This window comes from Salmo salar, chromosome 04 (genome assembly GCF_965601325.2).
Source record: "Salmo salar chromosome 04, fSalSal1, whole genome shotgun sequence".
NCBI lineage: Eukaryota > Metazoa > Chordata > Actinopteri > Salmoniformes > Salmonidae > Salmo > Salmo salar.
The window spans coordinates 62,437,434-62,461,606 of record NC_138294.1 but is presented as its reverse complement, the minus strand read 5'-3'; the positions used below and the strand labels follow the sequence as shown (position 1 = coordinate 62,461,606).

At 45.2% G+C, this 24,173-nt stretch overlaps 1 protein-coding gene across 4 annotated transcripts in view; it reads right to left on the bottom strand.

The window, feature by feature from the left end:
- Nucleotides 1–24,173, bottom strand: part of abr (ABR activator of RhoGEF and GTPase) — a 233,561-nt gene that overhangs the window by 118,612 nt on the left and 90,776 nt on the right. For all 4 annotated transcript variants that reach the window (XM_045717124.2, XM_045717125.2, XM_045717126.2 and 1 more), the window contains 3 exons: nt 14,331–14,429; nt 10,963–11,148; nt 84–191 (listed from right to left, as the gene is read on the bottom strand). In XM_045717124.2, the coding sequence (XP_045573080.2) occupies nt 84–191; nt 10,963–11,148; nt 14,331–14,429 (393 nt within the window). The remainder of the gene's footprint in view (nt 1–83; nt 192–10,962; nt 11,149–14,330; nt 14,430–24,173) is intronic.

Here is a 24,173-nt window from a genome sequence, read left to right as displayed (position 1 = left end):
ATTGCAGCACTCACAACTGATGTAACTTACAGCTATCGGTGTGTGTGTGTGTGTGTGTGTGTGTGTGTGAGACCAGCACTTACCTCAGAGATCTGCTGGAACTGGGTGTTGGCCTGTCTGCATTTCTCTGCTGTCTCCACCGCTGTCTTGTAGTTGTCAACAAAGGCCTTGTACACCCCCAGCTGGCTGGCCTGGAGCACAGAGGAGAGGACCCAATATTAACACAGTGGAGAGAGGAAGAGGATGAGGAGGATGTAAGATGGCATCTGGATGAAAAATAAGAGTAAGTGCCGAATACAACAGGTGTATATGCTTACTTACAAGCCCTTACATACATGAAGGGAACTCTCGTGCGCCAGCTGTGTGGTTAGTGAGAAAGTGCATGTTGCAAATGTACGCTCCCTTACTAGACGTCCGACTACGTCCGAAAAATCCGCGGATGGCGTCGGGCCGCTCACGGGGGCCGGATCTTCCAGGAAGTCATCGAACGGAGTCTCTCGGACCTTCCGTTTCCGTTTAATAAAATGTTCAACATTTGGTCATTTTTTTGCAGTCCCGGATTATTCCACGGGAGGGCGAACGGAATCATATTGCAAATGTAACATATATCACCAATCACGACGCGGCTTTTTCTCCTAAACGGAAAAGAATTCGAAGACAAAACTCGGTCTGCGTGGGTTTGGCATTATGGGCAGTTGGCCCCGAACAGGATGGAGTTGAGGCCTCGACGCTTTTCGAGTTAAGGCTATTTTTCTGGGATTGAAAGTCAAACAGGAAAATAGAGTGCTGATTTGACCGCTTCACATCAAACTACATGAGCCTACGGTGTCAGGAAAAAAGGAACCATGCATTTACCTATGTTCATTTCAGAGAAATTGTACAATGACACATTGGTGATATTCAACAATAGGAGGTTTTTTTTCCAAAAAAGTTACATATCCAGTTGCAGCGTGTTCAGATGAGTCCGTTAAGGCGGGTTTCGGAGCTCTGCGAGATTTCTGTGATTTTCTGAAACGACACACACTTGTTCAACCCTCTGTAAATAAGTCAGTTCTTAACAAAGACCTAAAACTCAATATTCTATAAGAGCCTAACGTTCAGATTCCTGTGTCAACCAGAAGTGCCTTAAAATGGTGTCATAGGGGCTGTTTTGAAGGGTTAAAAAGGTCAGATCTTTCCACAACTTCATGTGTGACTAGGCAACCCTCATGAACTGTAATTCAGTCATATATCCCATCAGATGTCAAAGAAAAGCTCTCACACACACACGCACAGCAAGGACGGAGTGACATAGTGCGGTGCTTAAAGACACAAAGAGCCTGCAATGGCATTACCATTATCTCTAGGCTGTGCCGAGTTCAATGAGACGCCCCGCTTGACCGTAGCTCGCTCGGTCTGAGCGCAGTGACCGTGAGAAAACTAGGCCCAAAATGATGCCTGCACCAATATGTCAAGTGCTTTTGGGTGACAGTGAGAGAACCGTTAGGGTTAGAAGCACAATTCAACCTCAGGAGCGTTCCCGAGGTCCTCCCGATCTGTGCAAGCCTAACCTTGACCCTGTGGCATTAACCCTTCACAGTAAAAAGAAGGTGTTTAGATCAAAAAGTGTGCAATGACTTCTCTCCCCATAGGAATACATTGACAATTCTCCTAAATTCAACCTGAAGTCTATGTGGGTTATGAATGCCTTATGAACCTGTCTTCTATAACAATCCATCAGGCTACTGTGAGGTCTACCTGTGTCGATTCTAAGGTTCCTGGAGCAACCGGAAGTTGTTACAATCACCCTAGAGCTATTGTCATATAAGCAACCTGCAGATAGTGAAAATCACGCACCTCAACCATGTGTCATTCAGTCAATTTTTAAGGTAGAGAGTTCATATTCAGGATTCTGTTTATGTGTACCCCAAAGACAACGTGTGTGGAGCAAGAGCTTCCTGTGACAACCGGAAGTTGTTAAAAACAGCCTAGAGCAATTGTCATATAAAACGCACATAGTGAAAATCACGCAACTCAACCATCTGTCATTCAGTCAATTCTTAAGGTAGAGAATTCATATTCAGGATTCTGTTTATGTCTACCCCAAAGACAACGTGTGTGGAGCAAGAGCTTCCTGTGACAACCGGAAGTTGTTAACCTGTTAGGGCTAGGGGGCAGCATTGACACGGCTGGATAAAAAACATACCCGATTTAATCTGGTTACCACTCCTACTCAGTAACTAGAATATGCATATACTTATTACATATGGATAGAAAACACCCTAAATTTTCTAAAACTGTTTGAATGGTGTCTGTGAGTATAACAGAACTCAAATGGCAGGTCAAAACCTGAGAGATTCCTTTACAGGAAGTGGCCTGTCTGACCATTTGTTGAACTTCTTTTCCATCTCTATCATTTACTAAGGATCTCTGCTCTAACGTGACACTTCCCACGTCGTCCATAGGCGCTCAGAGCCCGGAAAAAAACAGAATGTCGTCATTCCAGCCCCAGGCTGAAACACATTATCGCCTTTCTCAAGTGGCCCATCAACAGACACTAGCTCATGCGCGTGACCCCGACCGCCCCCGCCTTTGGGATTTTTTCCTCTGTTTGCCGAAAAGGAGATTCCCTGTCGGAATATTATCGCTTTTCTACGAGAAAAATGTCGTAAAAATGTATTTTAAACAGCGGTTGACATGCTTCGAAGTACGGTAATGGAATACTTAGAATTTTATTGTCACGAATTGCGCCAAGCGCGTGACACTTCTTTACTATTTCGGATAGTGTCTGGAACGCACGAACAAAACGCCGCTATTCGGATATAACGATGGATTATTTTGGACCAAACCAACATTTGTTATTGAAGTAGCTGTCCTGGGTGTGTATTCTGACGAAGACAACAAAAGGTAATGAAATTTTTATAATAGTAAATATGATTATGGTGAGTGCTAAACTTGCCGGGTGTCTAAATAGCAAGCCCGTGATGCCTGGGCTATGTACTTAGAATATTGCAAAATGTGCTTTCACCAAAAAGCTATTTTAAAATCGGACATATCGAGTGCATAGAGGAGGTCTGTATCTATAATTCTTAAAATAATTGTTATGCTTTTTGTGAACGTTTATCGTGAGTAATTTAGTAAAATGTTAGCGAATTCCCCGGAAGTTTGCTAGTTCTGAACGTCACATGCTAATGTAAAAAGCTGGTTTTTTATATAAATATGAACTTGATTGAACAAAACATGCATGTATTGTATAACATAATGTCCTAGGGTTGTCATCTGATGAAGATCATCAAAGGTGAGTGCTGCATTTAGCTGTCTTCTGGGTTTTGGTGACATTATATGCTGGCTTGAAAAATGGGTGTCTGATTATTTCTGGCTTGGTACTCTGCTGACATAATCTAATGTTTTGCTTTCGTTGTAAAGCCTTTTTGAAATCGGACAGTGTGGTTAGATTAACGAGTGTCTTGTCTTTAAATGGCTGTAAAATAGTCATATGTTTGAGAAATTGAAGTAATAGGATTTTTAAGGTTTTGAAAATCGCGCCACTGGATAGCAGTGGCTGTTACGTAGGTGGGACGAATTCGTCCCGCCTAGCCTAGAGAGGTTAAAAACAGCCAAGAGCTATTGTCATTTAACCTGCACATAGTGAAAATCACGCAACTCAACCATCTGTCATTCAGTCAATTCTTAAGGTAGAGACTTCATATTCAGGATTCTGTCTATGCCTACCCCAAAGACAACGTGTGTCTATTCTTTTTTGCAAAAAAAACTAAAAACACACACACACAATTTGTCCATAGGGACATAGTGTGGGGCTTAGAAGCTTATACCGCCTTCAATAGTTATTTTCGTTCAAACGATTCAAGAACCGTCAGACCTAGAGCTCCGAAATTTTAGAAACCTGTTCTACAGCTCAAGTCGATAGTGCACGGTGATTTATGTGGCTCTAGAAGGTTCTCAGACCGAGAAACCGCCTCGTGCATTTGCAATATGTTCAATTCATTTTGAATATCACGGACATGGCGACATGTAGAAATGTCCCAGAGTCGCAAGACTAGGTGCATTGAAACCGCCTCGGCCCATAGAGACAGACCCCAATGTCTCTGTCCGATAGCTCATTCAGGGACCCCGTAGTAATGCCCTGAAAAAGTGGATTTTCAGCACCAATTAAGGCCATTGCTCGGGCACCGAATGACCTATCGAGCCGAAACTTGGGATTCGGGGTCGCCTCACATAGGCCTACACATATTGTCAGAGCTGGACCCGCAGCTATAACGTAACTATGTGTTTTATGGTTTTTTTATGGTTAAAATTGAAAGCACTGTGAATTATGGGCCTTCTCTGACATATGTGATAGTTGGCTTCTATACGAGTTGGAAAAAGTGGATTTGGTGTCAGATGGTATCAGTTTGGTGTCAGAATGACATCTAATTGACTGATGGACGCTGACTGCTGGGTGACGAGCAATGGAGAGGAACCACAGTCACTGCCCGGCCATCCCGAGTTCATCGGGCCAGTCAATTATGCATTTCTGCAGTATTTTTGAGCATGCATAAATTCGTGATGCTAAATGCCCATTGAATCATATTGCAAACGTATCGCGCAATATTGCAAATGTAACGTGCATTTGCAATATGATTCAACAGCAAAAAATATCACCAAAGTTGACATGATGAATCATATTGCAAACGTAACGCGCAATATTGCAAACGTAACGCGCGTTTGCAATATGATTCAACAGCAATAAATATCACCAAAGTTGACATGATGAAATGGGACAGTCAATTATGCATTTCTGCAGTGTTTGTGAGCATGCCAAATTCGTGATGTTGAGGCCCATTGAAACATTTTGCAAATGCGCATCCGTGCACATGGTGACCCGAAATGGGTTACCAGGATGAATTTTTTCTAAGGGTTTTAAATGCCTTTAGGGGGGTGCAAGGGGTCCACGGTTGGGTAGGGAGCACCTTCCATCAGTGCCCATCCAATATGGGGCGCCCCTAGTCATTTTGGACATTTTTCAAAAAATACGCTAAAAAACGACAGTCCCACTTCTCTCATGTCACCATAGAGCCATGGAGAGGAACCACAGTCACTGTCCGGCCATACCGAGATCATCGGTACAGTCAATTATGCATTTCTGCAGTATTTTTGAGCATGCCTAAATTCGTGATGCTAAATGCCCATTGAATCATATTGCAAACGTAACGCGCATTTGCAAAATGATTCAACAGCAAAAAATATCACCAAAGTTGACATGATGAAATCAACACAACGAGCGATGGAGAGGAACCACAGTCACTGCACGGCCATCCCGAGATCATTGGGCCAGTCAATTATGCATTCTGAGCATGTCAAATTCGTTAAAAATGTTTAAAGCAACAGAGTCCCACTTCTCCCTCATCATACATGACAAGTAGACTGTCTGCATTGATTCATGGCTTAACATAGGGCTATATATCATTTGGGCAGTATAAATGCCATTTGGACTATGGTTCACTGACTTTTGGGTTTGGAAACCGACTTCCTATGATCGTACATGGCAAACGGACAAACATCCTGATTTGGCACCTTCAATACTTTCATACACGTATAATTGACAAAAAAAAGAATTGGACATTTCATTTGCACATTTCTAATGGCATTTGACAAAAAAAAGAACAAAATATGTCACTTTTGACTTCCTATGAAATCATATTCCAAATGCACAAATCATATGCCTTATGCACAAGCAAATATGTCGCTTTTGACTTCCTATGAAATCATATTCCAAATGCACAAAACATATGCCTTATGCACAAGCAAAAACAACCCAAAAAATTATGTCAATAAAAAACGTCATTAGCATGTTCATACAGCTCTTATACATGTGTAATTCACATAACAATCAAAAAAAAATCGAAAAACGGTCCAGAAACCACTTTTTAAGGGGTTGAAAAGTTTTCAAAAAATATGTCATTTTTTCAAAATTTGACTCTTGGGTCTTGAATTGTGTTACATTTGCAATATGAAAATTCACTGCGGAGAGCTCTAGCCATCTATTGGATATTTGCTGTGATTTGGCACATTCAATACTTTCATATGACACAAAAAAAAGCATTGCAAAAAAAATGAAAAGAAAAATGTCACTTTTTTCCTATGAAATCATATTCAAAATGCACAAAACATATGCCTTGTGCACAAGCAAAAGCAACCCAGAAAACGACGTCAATAAAAAAACGTCATAAGCATGTTCATACAGCTCTTATACATGTGTAATTGACATAACAATCGAAAAAAATTCGAAAAACGGTCCAGAAACCACTTTTTTAAGGGTTGATAAGTTTTCAAAAAAAATATCATATTATCAAAATCTGACCTTTGGGTGTAGACTTGGGTATCATTTGCTGTATGAAAAACCACGGTGGAGCGCGCTCGCCATCTAAAGGAAATTTGGGGTGTAACAATTGGCAATTGCCATCGGAAAATTGCCATATGATTGGCCCGGAGATGGACCGCTTTCGGTGGTATTTACAATCGTGTGTATGATTCGTGCTATGCCAATATATTCCCATGTTATTTTGTCCAAATTAGGGGGGTTTTCCCTTACCAACAATACAGTTCAAGAAATAGATCGAAGAAAATATTTACTAAATAAAATAAAAACAGAATAACAATAACGAGGCTATATACAGGGGGTAATGGTACCGAGACAATGTGTGGAGGTGCAGGTTAGTCCAGGTAATTTGTAGATGTAGGTAGGGGTAAAGTGACTATGCATAGATAATGGAGAGCGCGTAGCAGCAGTGAAAAAACAAATGGGGGGGTGTCATTGTAAATAGTCTGGGTGGCCATTTGATTACTTGTTCAGCAGTCTTATGTTTTATGGGTAGAAGCTGTTAAGGAGCGTTTTGGACCTAGACTTGGCTCTCCAGTACCGCTTGCCGTGCGATAGCAGAGAGAACAGTCTATGACTTGGGTGACTGGAGTTGTTGGGGGGGGGGGGGGGTTCACACCAAGCTGGGCTATTAGACAATTCTTTAGTAAAGGTTGAATAGTCTACTGTTCAGCTAATAGACCATCCTGCTACGCTTGTGAAAAACTAATAATAATACCTTTTCCCCTTTCCACGTTAAAGATTCCCATTAACAAAGTGTTTTAGCCACAATCTGCACCAACCACAATTAATACATTTGGGCACAGTCGATAGCATGTTGGACTTCGGGCTAGAATGTTGAGGGTTCGAAACCTGCTCCCTGCTTGTTTCATTACATTATTATGCCAGTCTCAGAGCAAATAGCCTGGATTGTTACTCCCATCTCGTTCCTCGCTCTCTTCCACGGGTCATTCTCCGCCTGAGTGGCTCGCTTGTGGGCGTGCTGGCAGAATGTACTGTTTTTTATTCTGTATATATGAATTACAAAATCAGCCTTTACCTAAATAATGTTTCTAGCCTATTGCATAGTTACAATGTGTAATCATTGAAGTCCCAGTAGTGTATAAGTGTATAATTGTAATACATACATGCAGACACAGCATCATTCAAAGAATGGAGTTTGATACGCCTGGTATTGGATATGACTGAAAAAAAACGAGCTAAATAGCGATTTTCGTAACTTAACTTCAATTGTAAATTTTTTGCTTGACTCATTATGACGTTATAATTACTTACATTTGCTCCCACCATAATGTTTTGTCAGCCATCTTTGCTGAAGAAAGTCACCAGGGACAGGTGGCTTGCGTCAAATTCGTCATTGGAACCACTCGATATGATTGGTCATATAAAAACCTTGTGACCCAAATGCATAATGAGTGCTCTAACTCCCCCTTGTGGTGGTCTGGAGCAATGAAGCAGTGATGCTGGGTACCTCCAAGTCCCGCGGTGTAAGCTCTCAACTTCTAAAGGAGGAACCACGACAGCTAGCTACATCTACGGGCGTTGATGTTTTCTGTCGGGCGTAATGTGCCTATATGATATACAGTGCCTTCGGAAAGTACTCGAACCCCTTGACAGCCTTATTTTAAAATGTATTAAATAAATCTAAAATCCTCAGCAATCTACACACAATACCCCATAATGACAAAGCGATCAGGGTTTTAGACATTTTTGCAAATGTATTCAAACCTGGCACCATCCCTACAGTGAAGCATGGTGGTGGCAGCATCAGGCTGTGGGGATGTTTTTCAGAAGCAGGGACCGGAAGACTAGTCAGGATCGAGGGAAATATGAACGGAGCAAAGTACAGAGAACCCTTGATGAAAACCTGCTCCAGAGCACTCAGGACCTCAGACTGTCTCTGAATGTCCTTGAGTGGCCCAGCCAGAACCCAGACTTCTCCGGAGAGACCTGAAAAAAGCTGTTCAGCAACTCTCCCCATCCAACCTGACAGAGCAGGAGTGGCTCTGCAGAACAGAATGGCAGAAACCCCCAAATACATCTGTACCAAGCTTGTAGCGTCATACCCAAGAAGACAATGCTCTAATCACTGCCAAAGGTGATTCAACAAAGCACTGAGTAAAGTGTCTGAATACTTACGTAAATGTGATCTTTTTTCCTAAAAACCTGTTTTTACTTTGTCATTATGGGGTATTGTGTGTAGACTGATGAGGGGAAAAAAACAATTTAATACATTAGTCATATTGTAAAATGTAACAAAATGTGTGTGTACACTTCTTCTGCTTAATGTCTTCCACTAACATATGTACTAAATGAGTTACGTAACTGTATGATTAGGTTAAGTATAATGCACATTACAAATTATTTAATCCAATTTAAAATAGAGATTAAAACGTTGCTTCTGACAAAACATTACACAGTCACAAAGGCACAGAACACCCTACTAACTGTGAATCACATCAGTCTGCTCTGTCACAGAGTGGTGTTGTATCACCAGGAGCCCTAACTCCTTTACAGACCTTCCTTATGAGGCACAGAACACTGCTAACCCGAATCAGATGAAACGGCCCCACCCTATCCACACTGTGGGGATTAATGAGCAGAGTAATGCAGGAAAGAGACTGGGCCTAATGTGAGATATTACATACCATTAACACTCACTGATACTACACTGTCTGCTTACACACAGACAGAGAGAAGCAGAGGGAGAGAAAGAAAAGACAGGAGAGAGGGACATAGGAGAGAGGAAGAGAAAGAAAAGACAGGAGGGACATAGGGAGAGGAAGAGGGAGAGAAAGAAAAGACAGGAGGGACATAGGGAGAGGAAGAGGGAGAGAAAGAAAAGACAGGAGGGACATAGGGAGAGGAAGAGGGAGAGAAAGAAAAGACAGGAGGGACATAGGGAGAGGAAGAGAAAGAAAAGACAGGAGGGACATAGGGAGAGGAAGAGAAAGAAAAGACAGGAGGGACATAGGGAGAGGAAGAGAAAGAAAAGATAGGAGGGACATAGGGAGAGGAAGAGAAAGAAAAGATAGGAGGGACATAGGGAGAGGAAGAGAAAGAAAAGACAGGAGGGACATAGGGAGAGGAAGAGAAAGAAAAGACAGGAGGGACATAGGGAGAGGAAGAGAAAGAAAAGACAGGAGGGACATAGGGAGAGGAAGAGAAAGAAAAGACAGGAGGGACATAGGGAGAGGAAGAGAAAGAAAAGACAGGAGGGACATAGGGAGAGGAAGAGAAAGAAAAGACAGGAGGGACATAGGGAGAGGAAGAGAAAGAAAAGACAGGAGGGACATAGGGAGAGGAAGAGAAAGAAAAGACAGGAGGGACATAGGGAGAGGAAGAGAAAGAAAAGACAGGAGGGACATAGGGAGAGGAAGAGAAAGAAAAGATAGGAGGGACATAGGGAGAGGAAGAGAAAGAAAAGACAGGAGGGACATAGGGAGAGGAAGAGAAAGAAAAGACAGGAGGGACATAGGGAGAGGAAGAGAAAGAAAAGACAGGAGGGACATAGGGAGAGGAAGAGAAAGAAAAGACAGGAGGGACATAGGGAGAGGAAGAGAAAGAAAAGACAGGAGGGACATAGGGAGAGGAAGAGGGAGAGAAAGAAAAGACAGGAGGGACATAGGGAGAGGAAGAGAAAGAAAAGACAGGAGGGACATAGGGAGAGGAAGAGAAAGAAAAGACAGGAGGGACATAGGAAGAGGGAGAGAAAGAAAAGACAGGAGGGACATAGGAAGAGGAAGAGAAAGAAAAGACAGGAGAGAGGGACATAGGGAGAGGAAGAGGGAGAGAAAGAAAAGACAGGAGAGAGGGACATAGGGAGAGGAAGAGGGAGAGAAAGAGTGGAGGGAGGGACACAAAACTTAATTGAGTCAAGTCAAAACTCTACAGTACATGAACATTCAAACCTGTGAAATCATGCACCAACACGCTCATGTGTACCAGCATGTGTACAGCAGTTTGAAAGGGTTTAAAAGGACAGCTGCAGATCCCCTTCATCATCAACAGAGAACAACGGCCCCTGAGAGAGAGAAGCGAATAGGAGAGACGAAGAGAAAAAAGGAGAGAAGAGGAGGAGAAGAGAGAAAAGAGGAGAGTAGGAGCAGACTAGGGACTAATGGCAAGGCAGAACCTGGTCTAATTGAATGTTTATCCTAGAGGGGTATAGACTGTAGATTGAACAGAAGCAGAGTTTGATGATACCACCATATCTACTTGTGCTTCAATTTACTGCAACAAGGTGAATAGTCACTGAAAACAGGGATTTTATTGGAACTAGACTAGGTTGTCCTCCAACTTCCTGTTCTTCATCCTACTTGGGACTCACGGGGTGCAGGTTTGTATTACAACCTGCATTTAGACAGGCAGCCCAATTCTGATCTTTTTTTCACTAATTGGTCCTTTGACCAATCAGATCTGAAAAAAAGCTCATGTGAAAAGATCTGATGTGATTGGTCAAAAGACCAATGAGCGGGAAAAAGATGACAGAATTGGGCTGCCTGTCTGCACGCAGTCCGACACACCTAATTCACTAAATGAAAGGCTTGATAATGAGTTGATAGATTGATAGGTTGATTTGATTGATTGATTGCCAGTCTTACCAGTTTCTTGAAGAGGTGTCCGACTGCGACCTTCTCATCCCACTGTTGTATGTGAGGGAGGAGGGCATCGTAGAACTCCTTGTGGATCTCAAAGATGTCCTGGATCTTATAGAAGATGGTCTCTACCTGCTGTATGCTCAGCACCGGCTGGGACGAGGTGGCTGTCGCCTTCAGGGGGCGCATGGGCTGCGCACACACACATTCAGAAGATAGTTAATATATACTGCTCAAAAAAACAAAGGGAACACTAAAATAACACATCCTAGATCTGAATGAATGAACTAATCTTATTAAATACTTTTTTCTTTACATAGTTGAATGGGCTGACAACAAAATCACACAAAAATAATCAATGGAAATCCAATTTATCAACCCATGGAGGTCTGGATTTGGAGTCACACTCAAAATTAAAGTGGAAAACCACACTACAGGCTGATCCAACTTTGATGTAATGTCCTTAAAACAAGTCAAAATGAGGCTCAGTAGTGTGTGTGGCCTCCACGTGCCTGTATGACCTCCCTACAACGCCTGGGTATGCTCCTGATGAGGTGGGGGATGGTCTCCTGAGGGATCTCCTCCCAGACCTGGACTAAAGCATCCGCCAACTCCTGGACAGTCTGTGGTGCAACGTGGCGTTGGTGGATGGAGCGAGACATGATGTCCCAGATGTGCTCAATTGGATTCAGGTCTGGGGAACGGGCGGGCCAGTCCATAGCATCAATGCCTTCCTCTTGCAGGAACTGCTGACACACTCCAGCCACATGAGGTCTAGCATTGTCTTGCATTAGGAGGAAGCCAGGGCCAACCGCACCAGCATATGGTCTCACAAGGGGTCTGAGGATCTCATCTCGGTACCTAATGGCAGTCAGGCTACCTCTGGCGAGCACATGGAGGGGTGTGCGGCCCCCCAAAGAAATGCCACCCTACACCATGACTGACCCACCGCCAAACCGGTCATGCTGGAGGATGTTGCAGGCAGCAGAACGTTCTCCACGGCGTCTCCAGACTCTGTCACGTCTGTCACATGCTCAGTGTGAACCTTCTTTCATCTGTGAAGAGCACAGGGCGCCAGTGGTGAATTTGCCAATCTTGGTGTTCTCTGGCAAATGCCAAACGTCCTGCACGGTGTTGGGCTGTAAGCACAACCCCCACCTGTGGACGTCGGGCCCTCATACCACCCTCATGGAGTCTGTTTCTGACCGTTTGAGCAGACACATGCACATTTGTGGCCTGCTGGAGGTCATTTTGCAGGGCTCTGGCAGTGCTCCTCCTGCTCCTCCTTGCACAAAGGCGGCGGTAGCGGTCCTGCTGCTGGGTTGTTGCCCTCCTACTGCCTCCTCCACATCTCCTGATGTACTGGCCTGTCTCCTGGTAGCGGTTCCATGCTCTGGACACTGCGCTGACAGACACAGCAAACCTTCTTGCCACAGCTCGCATTGATTTGCCATCCTGGATGAGCTGCACTACCTGAGCCACTTGTGTGGGTTGTAGACTCCGTCTCATGCTACCACTAGCGTGAAAGCACCGCCAGCATTCAAAAGTGACCAAAACATCAGCCAGGAAGCATAGGAACTGAGAAGTGGTCTGTGGTCCCCACCTGCAGAACCACTCCTTTATTGGGGGTGTCTTGCTAACTGCCTATAATTTCCACCTGTTGTCTATTCCATTTGCACAACAGCATGTGACATTTATTGTCAATCAGTGTTGGTTCCTAAGTGGACAGTTTGATTTCACAGAAGTGTGATTGACTTGGAGTTACATTGTGTTGTTTAAGTGTTCCCTTTATTTTTTTGAGCAGTGTATATTAACTACGTCTGTAAACAAGCACTGACACTTTCAACAGATAAACAATCATTATCCTGGGCAGTGGTCTGCAGATAATCATTATCCTGGGCAGTGGTCAGCAGATAATCATTATCCTGGGCAGTGGTCAGCAGATAATCATTATCCTGGGCAGTGGTCAGCAGATAATCATTATCCTGGGCAGTGGTCAGCAGATAATCATTATCCTGGGCAGTGGTCAGCAGATAATCATTATCTTGGGCAGTGGTCAGCAGATAAACATTATCCTGGGCAGTGGTCAGCAGATAAACAATCATTATCCTGGGCAGTGATCAGCAGATAAACAATCATTATCCTGGGCAGTGGTCAGCAGATAAACAATCATTATCCTGGGCAGTGGTCAGCAGATAAACAATCAATATCCTGGGCAGTGGTCAGCAGATAAACAATCATTATCCTGGGCAGTGGTCAACAGTGTAGTCCTTTCTTGACATTAGGGTGCTGCAGCGTGACTAAAGACTGGAGAACACAGGACCGCTCTGAACAGACCACGATTACAGACCGGAAAAAACATCCAAAAAGGTTGGTAAAAACCGTCTGTGAGCCTTATGTACCACAGTGAGATCACAGCTCTCTGAACTCTTATCTGGACTTGATAAGCCTGGAATCATCCATCTCTTCCCTCCAATCAAAACATAATCACATCACCAGGCCAGGTTGAAAATCAGTGGCATAAAAATAGCATCACTATTCAAAAAGGATGAATAAGCTTAGAGTACATTAGCTTCACAAATGATGATGCTCTGGCCGAAATACACTTGTTTTGACCCATTGACATAACCATGAGTTATTCACAGGCTTATGCGGTGTTCAGGTAGGTAACACCACCTCGGCAGGACGAAGCCGGATGGCTTTGTTTTCATTGAGACAGAGCCGGACAGCAGAGTGTCTGTCTGAGCAGAGCAGCGCTGGTGGAGGACCAAACCAGATCAACATAACCACCATTCATTACCATCACCTCTCAACCAGGAAACGGACCCAGACCGTCTGGGCCCACTGGACTTTTTTAGGACAAACACACACGTGTCAATCAGCCTCAACCCTAGCACTGCAGGAAGATTAGCACTAGGTTTACAGCTGGGAGGAACCAGGCTCTACGGGAGGATGAGGAGGTTGTGGTCTTTAAAACCATTCTGAAAAACTGGATATTGGACCTTGTTCAGTGCTTAATGACATGATGTTGCTCATGATGCGATGTAAGAATGCTGCACTTTGAACATACATTCCTGCAGACAGAGACAGGATGTGACATCACGCTGCAGTTGCATCATGCTGCAGTTGCACAGTCATTGTAATTTTCTGGCTCGGGAAACGCTTGGCCTTGTCCTGTTCTAAATGTGACTGACCCCTAACCACTAATAGCACTCCCAGAGATAAGTCCTGGGCTTCTAGAAAACACATAGTGCTTTTGGAAACCCAGTCTCCGATACGGCTCTAATTGGAGCCACTGGCCTGAGGGGCTAATGCTGTCCAGTACTGTCCCATACAGACAGCACTATTAAGAAGTGTGTGTGTGTGTGTGTCACCAGTAGCAGAGCCTCCAGCTGGTTGATGTAGATCTCCTCACTGGCCAGGAAGCCAGAGAGAACCAGTTTCTTCATCTCCAGACCCTTCTCTATGTCCCCCTGCAGAGCGACAGGAGAGCGACAGGAGAGAGAGCGAGAGAGCGAGAGAGAGAGCGAGCGAGAGAGCGAGAGAGCGAGCGACAGAGACAGGAGAGAGAGAGAGGGAGAGAGAGAAGGATGTCAGTCATACATAATACTATATACAGTATGTGAAAACGGTGATGGCAGGGCATGGTGGAGGAATATGGTTAACTCTGCTGCTCAACTCTGATAGTAAACACTAGGCAGCCAGCTCACAGCCATGTGCACTAACACTGAGTGGGGCCTGTTTCAGAGGATGGAAAGAATAAGTCTAGAAGGGAATAAGCTGTACTTGGTGTGTCTGAACTGTGTATGCAGCTTGCATTACTGTTTGTATTTGTACAAGAGAGGCCATTTTTCTTGTGCCCTCGCCTCCCGCAATGAGTCATGGGCACTGGCAGGCATAGGGCAGTCGACTCCAAGTGGAGGTGTTTGTTTTGGCCCTGAAAGACCGTGAGGGAGGAGGTAGAAGGAGAGAGAGTGTGTGGACAAGGAGCTGGGCAGGATGAGACACGCCTTCTTAAAGTAGGACCAGGGGAGCTCACCCTGTCTGCTGTCCTCCTTAAAACACAGACCAGGGGAGCTCACCCTGTCCTCCTTAAAACACAGACCAGGGGAGCTCACCCTGTCCTCCTTAAAACACAGACCAGGGGAGCTCACCCTGTCTGCTGTCCTCCTTAAAACACAGACCAGGGGAGCTCACCCTGTCCTCCTTAAAACACAGACCAGGGGAGCTCACCCTGTCCTCCTTAAAACACAGACCAGGGGAGCTCACCCTGTCCTCCTTAAAACACAGACCAGGGGAGTCTTTCAAAACCACACACACACCACAATGTCAGTTACAGCCCTAAACAGCTGCTTTTGTGTTTTCAAAGGGCTCAGTTCTGACAATGCAAACCAATATTACAAATGTTAACCAATAAACCAGTTCCTTCCCACTCATGTTGTTCTCAGGGTAGAATGAGCTCATGTCGTTTTGTCCATTTAGTTCCTTAAAAGCAGTCTGGGTTTGGTATGAATACTAGTTTGTGTGAAAGGAGAACCCTCAGTCAGATAGCATTTATGAATAAAATACTCTATTGTAATACCAATAATGTCTGGAAAGACAAAAAGGGTTTATTTCCCTTTGGGAAACATGATTACATAAAAAGGGACAGTTGTTGTGTTACTCCAGTCTTGGGGGAAGTCCCGTGATATTATTCTAATGTATTCCCACGAAGCCATATGAAAAACAACTGTGTTCTCCTAACATCTGTTACATCTCCAACGGGGTCCAGTAGTAGAATGTACTATTATAGTGTACTGCTGTGGGGGTCTGCGCCGTTCAACATGAGCTTACATTTCTTTCTCAGCATGGCCTTATTTCTATGACAGGATATTGGATGATTGTCATGCATATTAGAAATCCCCCAGTTCAATGTAACAGCGACAGGTTCAGCCTACCACATGATACTCAAATGTTCCCTGTACCCATCACCAGGTTGTTACAACCTAGCCTATGAATGAAAGTTTACAACGTGGGTGAATTTTGAGTAATCAAGGTGACAGAGAGTAAATGACATATTCAATACCGCCTTGCACACTCTTCCCTGCATCTAGCTGATCTAGGGTGTAATCATTGGTCCAACAGTTGCAAACGAGAGTTTCTATTGGACAAATTCAGGTATGTTCGTCCCCGTTTGCTTCCTTTTTAGAAACATTTAGATATATTTATTTATTTTTTCCCCCCAACATAATCGGCGCTATGAATACACCCCTGATCACAGTAAACACAGATCCATTTCATAGCAGCCACGTACAAACAGCTCGTTGAATATAGAATTATTTCTCATCCATCTATGCTCTCTCCTCCTCTCACCTTTTCCCTTCGCTTGTGGACTTCAGTGCACAACACATCAGCTGTCTGTGACCAGGTGAAAAAACCTTTCCATGCCAAACCTTCATATCATGACCGCTAACCGCTACACACAGCCTACATCGTTGTCACATCAGTCAACATAGCTACCTGAACAAACACATTAGTAAAGCCGCTACAATCATGCAGTTACGCCGGTGGGTCCCGGTGGCAATACATTTAAATTGAGTTGGAAGAGCTCCCTCCTCTGAGGAGCCTCCTCTGGTGAACTGTCTCTCTCACCATTACCCATAGGACTCACGGGTCAACTGCACCACCAAACACACAAACTAGGATAACACGCAAAATAATCCTCCCTCTCTGATAAGTAGTCTCATGTGTCTTAGTGCTTCCACACTCACCATGGTTGACATATAGCTGCTATAAACAGGTGTAACAGCCTGTAGAAGATCAAACAGACAAACAAATCATCGACTATATGGAAATCCTAACCTTTCATACCATCTGACAACTGTTGCAGAGGCTTTCTACTGAGAATGTGAGGCAGAACTGTGTGTGTGTGTGTGTGTGTGTGTGTGTGTGTGTGTGTGTGTGTGTGTATATAGAATGAGTGGAAGTGGCTGTCTGGAGGATACCAAAGGGCAGACAAAGCAGGAGATAGATGAATTATTAACAGGAGCAGATCCTTCCCATGATGCCAGCAGGCTGAGCAGAGCCTGATAAGACGAGGGCAGGAAGGAGGGTTAAGGAGTGGACACTGTACAGTGACCTCTCCATATTAACCCCAATCACCTCACAGATCCCACTTTCCAAAACCAATGGCATCACAGTGACGGGACATGGGAGGTTCCACTGTCAAGGGCAGGATGTCTTACTGGCTAGTAGTGGCCATCCAACATAACACAGACAACCATCAGTACTTGTCTTTACGGTTTCCCTCCTACCAGGTCCTACCAGGTCTCTGTTGTAACATTATCTCAATGAGACTAACCTGGATGTAAAGCAGAACAAAACCCTGTTGCTGCATTAGCCCTGGCTGACATTACAACAGGTTGCCCAACACACTGCTGAAGGAAACAGAAGACATGGGCATCCTGTCTAGGAAATGCTGTGCCGTTTCAGCTGGCCATGCTTTACTAAATGGATGTAATGAAACAGATACAGACAGAACATACAGTAATAGTGTGGTAACGGCAGGATTTACAGCAGTTTACAGCAGTTTACAGCAGTTTACAGCGCTGAGGCGGTTTGACAGGTTGGCTATTAATTAGGGTTTTTATTCTGCAGACAGACAGCAGATGTGACAACACACAGACAGAGAGACAGTCAGTAGACTTCTGAAATTCCCAGGCCCCATGTGAAGTTGTGGTGTAATGGAGTGTTTCCCACATTACAGGTAAACATGTCACAGCTGGTTGAGAGAAGACAGGGGGGAACTACAGAGGGCTACTTATGTCAGTGTTGTGTTCCCAGCCAGGTCTTAAAGCTTTGACTCAGTCACTGGAGCTAACGCAGCTGAGGATGCCTTAATCAGTCCACCTCAACCTGTAGGAACACACACACACACACACACGTCAGCATGACGGACGTCACCGTTTCATTCTGACAGCATTAACTTCCTCTCGCTCGTTCTCCCTTTCCCTCATTCCATTTATCCTCCCCAGCCCTCTCCCCTCCCCAGCCCTCTCCTCTCCTCAGCTCTCTCCTCTCCTCAGCTCTCTCCTCTCCTCAGCTCTCTCCTCTCCTCAGCTCTCTCCTCTCCTCAGCTCTCTCCTCTCCTCAGCTCTCTCCTCTCCTCAGCTCTCTCCTCTCCTCAGCTCTCTCCAGAGATAAATAGAACTTGACAGGCAGAGAGTAAATCTGGTTCAGAGAGCATGTCACCACCCATCACGTTGAGGTTTCAATAGGAGCTCTCTGGCCAACACACACACAACCCTGTCACACACACACACAACCCTGTCTCACAAACAACCCTGTCTCACAAACAACCCTGTCTCACACACACACACAACCCTGTCTCACACACACAACCCTGTCTCACACACACACACACACACACACACACACACACACAACCCTGTCACACACAACCCTGTCACACACAACCGTCTCACACACAACCCTGTCACACACACAACCCTGTCACACACACACACACACAACCCTGTCACACACACAACCCTGTCTCACACACACACACACAACCAACCCTGTCACACACACACACAACCCTGTCACACACACACACACACACACACACACACCCCCCCCCATCACACACACACACACGACCCTGTCACACACACACACGACCCTGTCACACACACACACGACCCTGTCACACACACACACGACCCTGTCACACACACACACGACCCTGTCACACACACACACGACCCTGTCACACACACACACACACACACACACACGACCCTGTCACACACACGACCCTGTCACACACACACACACGACCCTGTCTCACACACACACACACGACCCTGTCTCACACACACACACACGACCCTGTCTCACACACACACACACGACCCTGTCTCACACACACACACACACGACCCTGTCTCACACACACACACACACGACCCTGTCACACACACACACACACACGACCCTGTCACACACACGACCCTGTCACACACACACACAACCCTGTCACACCCCCCCGTCACACACCCACCGTCACACACACACACACCACACACACCCCCCCCGTCACACACACACCCCCCCCCCCCCCCGTCACACACACACTCACAACCCTGTCTCACACACACTCACAACCCTGTCTCACACACACTCACAACCCTGTCTCACACACACTCACAACCCTGTCTCACACACACTCACAACCCTGTCTCACACACACTCACAACCCTGTCTCACACACACTCACAACCCTGTCTCTCACACACTCACAACCCTGTCTCTCACACACACACACACACACACACACACACACACACACAGCAGAGGTATACATACACAGCGCCAGGCCGTCATTGTAAATAAGAATTTGCTCTTAACATTGTGAAAAGACACCAATAATACTTTTCACTGTTATTTTTAGCCAGGCACACAGTACAGACCAAGCCTGTCTGACTGAGCAAGCAGTGGTGCGTTGGCAGTTTCTTCCCTGTCAAATCCTGTTTCCCTTCCTGTAGAGGGGCAGTGGTAGGCTGAGGACAAATCTGCAATGGCAGATTTAGCCAAAACTCTATGTTGTTACTTTTGGCCAAACCCCTATGTGGTCAAGCCCCATCTGGTCAAAAGTAGTACACTATATAAGGGATAGGATGCCATTGTGGACTCACCCTGAACTGCCTGTGGACAGGAGTTAACAGCATGTCTCCTGGTGTTAGTGGACTCTCCACGTCCATGTCTCCACACTCAAACACATCCTCATCTTCCAGCACTTTGTCTAAGTAACACAACACCTCTTCCTCCATGGTCCTCCTCACAGGGCCTAATGCCTCTCTTTCTCACTCTTTTGTTCTCTCCCTTCCTTCTTCAGGCGTCCCTGGGCCTGCCCAGGCAGCGCAGGCCTTCCTCCAGTGCAGCAAGCCAGTCTAGTCCTTCCTTCCTTCTGGGCCCACAACCCTCCTCAGCCCTGCTTGAAATACTCAACCTTCTGCTGTTCTCTCGCTCTTTTTCCCTCTGTCTTTTTATTTTCTTCTTGTTTCTTATCTTTCTGTTGAGAGCCAGAGTCTTTAGCCGGAGCTCCACCTCATTCAGCTGTTCCTGGTGTTGTGTGCAGCACACACACACACACACACACACACACCTCGTAACACACACAGACATGAGCAGGGCGATAGCCCCGCCTACCTGCACCCCTCCCTCTCAGTCTTCGTGGCGTGTCACTGTTCTGCCTCTACTTCCTCACAGGGTATACACTCCTCTCTCTCTGCCTCTGCCACTCAATTCAATTTCAATTTCATTTACGGGGCTTTATTGGCATGGGAAACGTATGTTTACACTGACAAAGCAAGGGAAATAGATAAACAAAAGTGAAATAAACAATAAAACATGTAAACACAACCGTCCGTGATTGGGAGTCCGTAGGGCGGTGCACAACTGGCCCAGCGTTGTCCAGGTTTGGCCGGGGTAGGATGTCATTGTTAATAAGAATTTGTTCTTAACTGACCTGCCTAGTTAAATGGCTAAATAAAAAAATTATAAAAAACTAATCCTAATATTGTGGCAACAGGTCTCTCGCCCTCCCTCTGTCGCTCCCTCTCAATTCAATTCAATTTAAGGGCTTTATTGGCATGGAAACACATGTTAACGTTGCCAAAGCAAGTGAAGTAGATAATAAACTAAAGTGAAATAAACAATACAAATGAACAGTAAACATTACACTCAGAAGTTCCAAAAGAATAAAGACATTTCAAATGTCATTATGTCTATATACAGTGTTGTAACGATGTGCAAATAGTGAAAGTACAAAAGGGAAAATAAACATAAATATGGGTTGTATTTACAATGGTGTTTGTTCTTCACTGGTTACCCTTTTCTTGTGGCAACAAGGTCCCAAATCTTGCTGCTGTGATGGCAAACTGTGGTATTTCATCCTGTAGATATGGGAGTTTATCAAAATGGGGTTTGTTTTCATTATTTGTGGATCTGTGTAATCTGAGGGAAATATGTGTCTCTAATATGGTCATACATTTGGCAGGAAGTTAGGAAGTGCAGCTCAGTTTACACCTCATTTTGTTGGAAGCATGCACATAGCCCGTCTTCTCTTGAGAGCCAGGTCTGCCTACGGCGGCCTTTCTCAATAGCAAGGCTATGCTCACTGAGTCTGTACATAGTCAAAGCTTTCCTTATATTTGGGTCAGTCACAGTGGTCAGGTATTCTGCCACGGTGTACTCTCTGTTTAGGGACAAATAGCATTCTAGTTTGCTCTGTTTTTTTGTTAATTCTTTCCAATGTGTCACGTAATTATCTTTTTGTTTTCTCATGATATGGTTGGGTCTAATTGTGTTGTTTTCCTGGGGCTCTGTTTGTGAACAGAGCCCCAGGACCTCTCCCGTCTGGCTCGCCCGCCCGCCCGCTCTCCCGTCTGGCTCGCCCGCCCGCCCGCTCGCTCTCCCATCTGGCTCTCCCACTCTTCCACTCTCTGGATCTCAATGTACCTCTTCTCTGAAATGAGTGAACTCTGTTCTAGGTGCTTTCCAGATGTAGTTTCCTGAATAGATACAGGTTTCTGCACAACCACAGAGTAGAATGACATAATGGCTTTGTGACCAAAGAAACATCACCACATACAAAGCGTACAGTACAAGACAAATGAAAATGCATGGACAACAACAGTTTTCCCCTAAAATACCCATGCTCCCTGTGAGGTCCAGCAAATGTGTGTCAGGCCTGTGGAGAGGACATCCCTCTGTTCAGTAGCAATACACAGTCCTCCCTTAAGGCTCCTTGGAGAGGGCCTCAAATAGTGTCCATGAAAAGATCTAGTCAAAGTACTATATTACCCTGTTAGACATAGATGACCTGACACACCCACAGCAAAATACAACTATGGTCAAATCACACACTTCTACAGGTTCTGTATTTACAATTTCAGAAGCTCAAACTTTCAACCTGCATTTCACAAGAGATAAGCATTTATAGCTTTTTAAGTTCTGCAAATATGTAACATGCAAATAATGGAACCACATGGCTTGTTTTCACCTCTATTGACCATGCCTCAAGTGTAGAGCCACATTACATTCTATATCAAATTAATTGAGGATATTACATGAATAAAGAAACTGGATGTGAAACTCAAATACACCAGCAACCAGTCTTCCTCACCCTTCAAAATATGGAAATGGCTTCCTGCAAGTCATGGAAAAAGGTTTCGATGTGGGTTTGAGTGTTTCCCCTTTCCTCAGAGCTCTGCAAGCCAACCAGTCAGTGGTCAACATGCTGATCATCCGACCAATGGGAGAAAGGGATGGTGGTTGATGGAAGGAGAACCTTAAAGCTTCTCTTTTGGTTTTTTGACGCAGTCAAACAGGTACTATGTATTCAGATCAGATGATAAATGACCTAGCTTTGGCAGCTAGAAGTTAGTAACTAGTGCGAGTCGGCTTGGTTGCTGCGGTCTTTCTACCAATTGAATTCAAAGGGCTTTATTGGCATGAGAAATATATGTTTACATTGCCAAAGCAAGTGAAATAGGTAAACAAAAGTGAAATAAACAAATAAAAAGTAAGCAGTATCACCTCGCGCCACTCCAATAGTGTGTGATGCAGGAACAACCCGAATTGCAGAAGCAGGCATTCCCGCCTGCCGAAGACCTGCCTTCGCCGTCATTAACACAACTGCGGGAAAACAGTGCCCAACAGGCTGGGGCAAAGCACACGGTGTACCGGTGTGCTAGCTACCTATCCCGCCTACTGTGTACCGGAGTCCTAGCTAGCATCCAGTATCCTTCGCGAACGCCTGCCAAATACCTGCCCTCGCCATCAATAACACAACTGCAGCAAAGCAGTGCCCGAGTCGTCTTCTGTGGAGTTTGACGGTTGGCATCCGACGTTATCGTGCATTACCACCACCTACTGTTCTGGAGTGCCTCCCGCCTGTGTACCGAGTCCTACCGAGTCCTAGCTCAGAAATTAGAAGCATAAAGAGGGGTTCCTGCAGATGCAAGAATGTCCACATGCAGGAAAGCGCTGAATTGTGGGCCACAATTGCACCCTTCGCCTACACTCAGGCGCCCACACAGTGTGACTGCTGCATGCTCCGTTCAGCTCTCCTTCGGTGCGTACATTACAGCTTCAGATAATAACGAAGCATTTAGTTCTTTTTTTCTGCCGTTTCCCTCACTCTGATCAGACCGGATGTGGAGCCGACCGGGTCTATATGGGGCCGGGTTTGGTTGTCCTTGGGTCCGTTTGAACCGGGTGTCCATATTTAAAAAATGTATTTATTTGGGTAGGGTCAGAGAGAAGACCTCTACGTTTGCAGGTCTATTGGCTGTGTAAGCCCATTGCAGAAGTTCCAGCAGGTCTATTGGCTGTGTAAGCCCATTGCAGAAGTTCCAGCAGGTCTATTGGCTGTGTAAGCCCATTGCAGAAGTTCCAGCAGGTCTATTGGCTGTGTAAGCCCATTGCAGAAGTTCCAGCAGGTCTATTGGCTGTGTAAGCCCATTGCAGAAGTTCCAGCAGGTCTATTGGCTGTGTAAGCCCATTGCAGAAGTTCCAGCATGTCTATTGGCTGTGTAAGCCCATTGCAGAAGTTACAGCAGGTCTATTGGCTGTGTAAGCCCATTGCAGAAGTTCCAGCATGTCTATTGGCTGTGTAAGCCCATTGCAGAAGTTCCAGCAGGTCTATTGGCTGTGTAAGCCCATTGCAGAAGTTCCAGCAGGTCTATTGGCTGTGTAAGCCCATTGCAGAAGTTACAGCAGGTCTATTGGCTGTGTAAGCCCATTGCAGAAGTTCCAGCATGTCTATTGGCTGTGTAAGCCCATTGCAGAAGTTCCAGCAGGTCTATTGGCTGTGTAAGCCCATTGCAGAAGTTCCAGCAGGTCTATTGGCTGTGTAAGCCCATTGCAGGTGTTACAGCAGGTCTGTTGGTGGTCTGTCTGTCTCCCAACAACAGGTGGAGATGGAGATGTATCAGTGGACTGTACCATAGTAAAAGAAGAAACCCTAGGGTCACATAATGATGTAGGAGAGAGATGATTGCTGGCTACTCTGTTGGAACAACTGACACTGTTGTCTGAATAAAAGCAGGTCTCCTTGTTCACACTACAGTGGGGAGTAACACTAAAAACCACACCAAGCATCAGCAATTTTCCATAACCTTTTGGCATCCATTTGACCTTTCAGTCAGCCAGTGGCCTGTGTGGAAGAT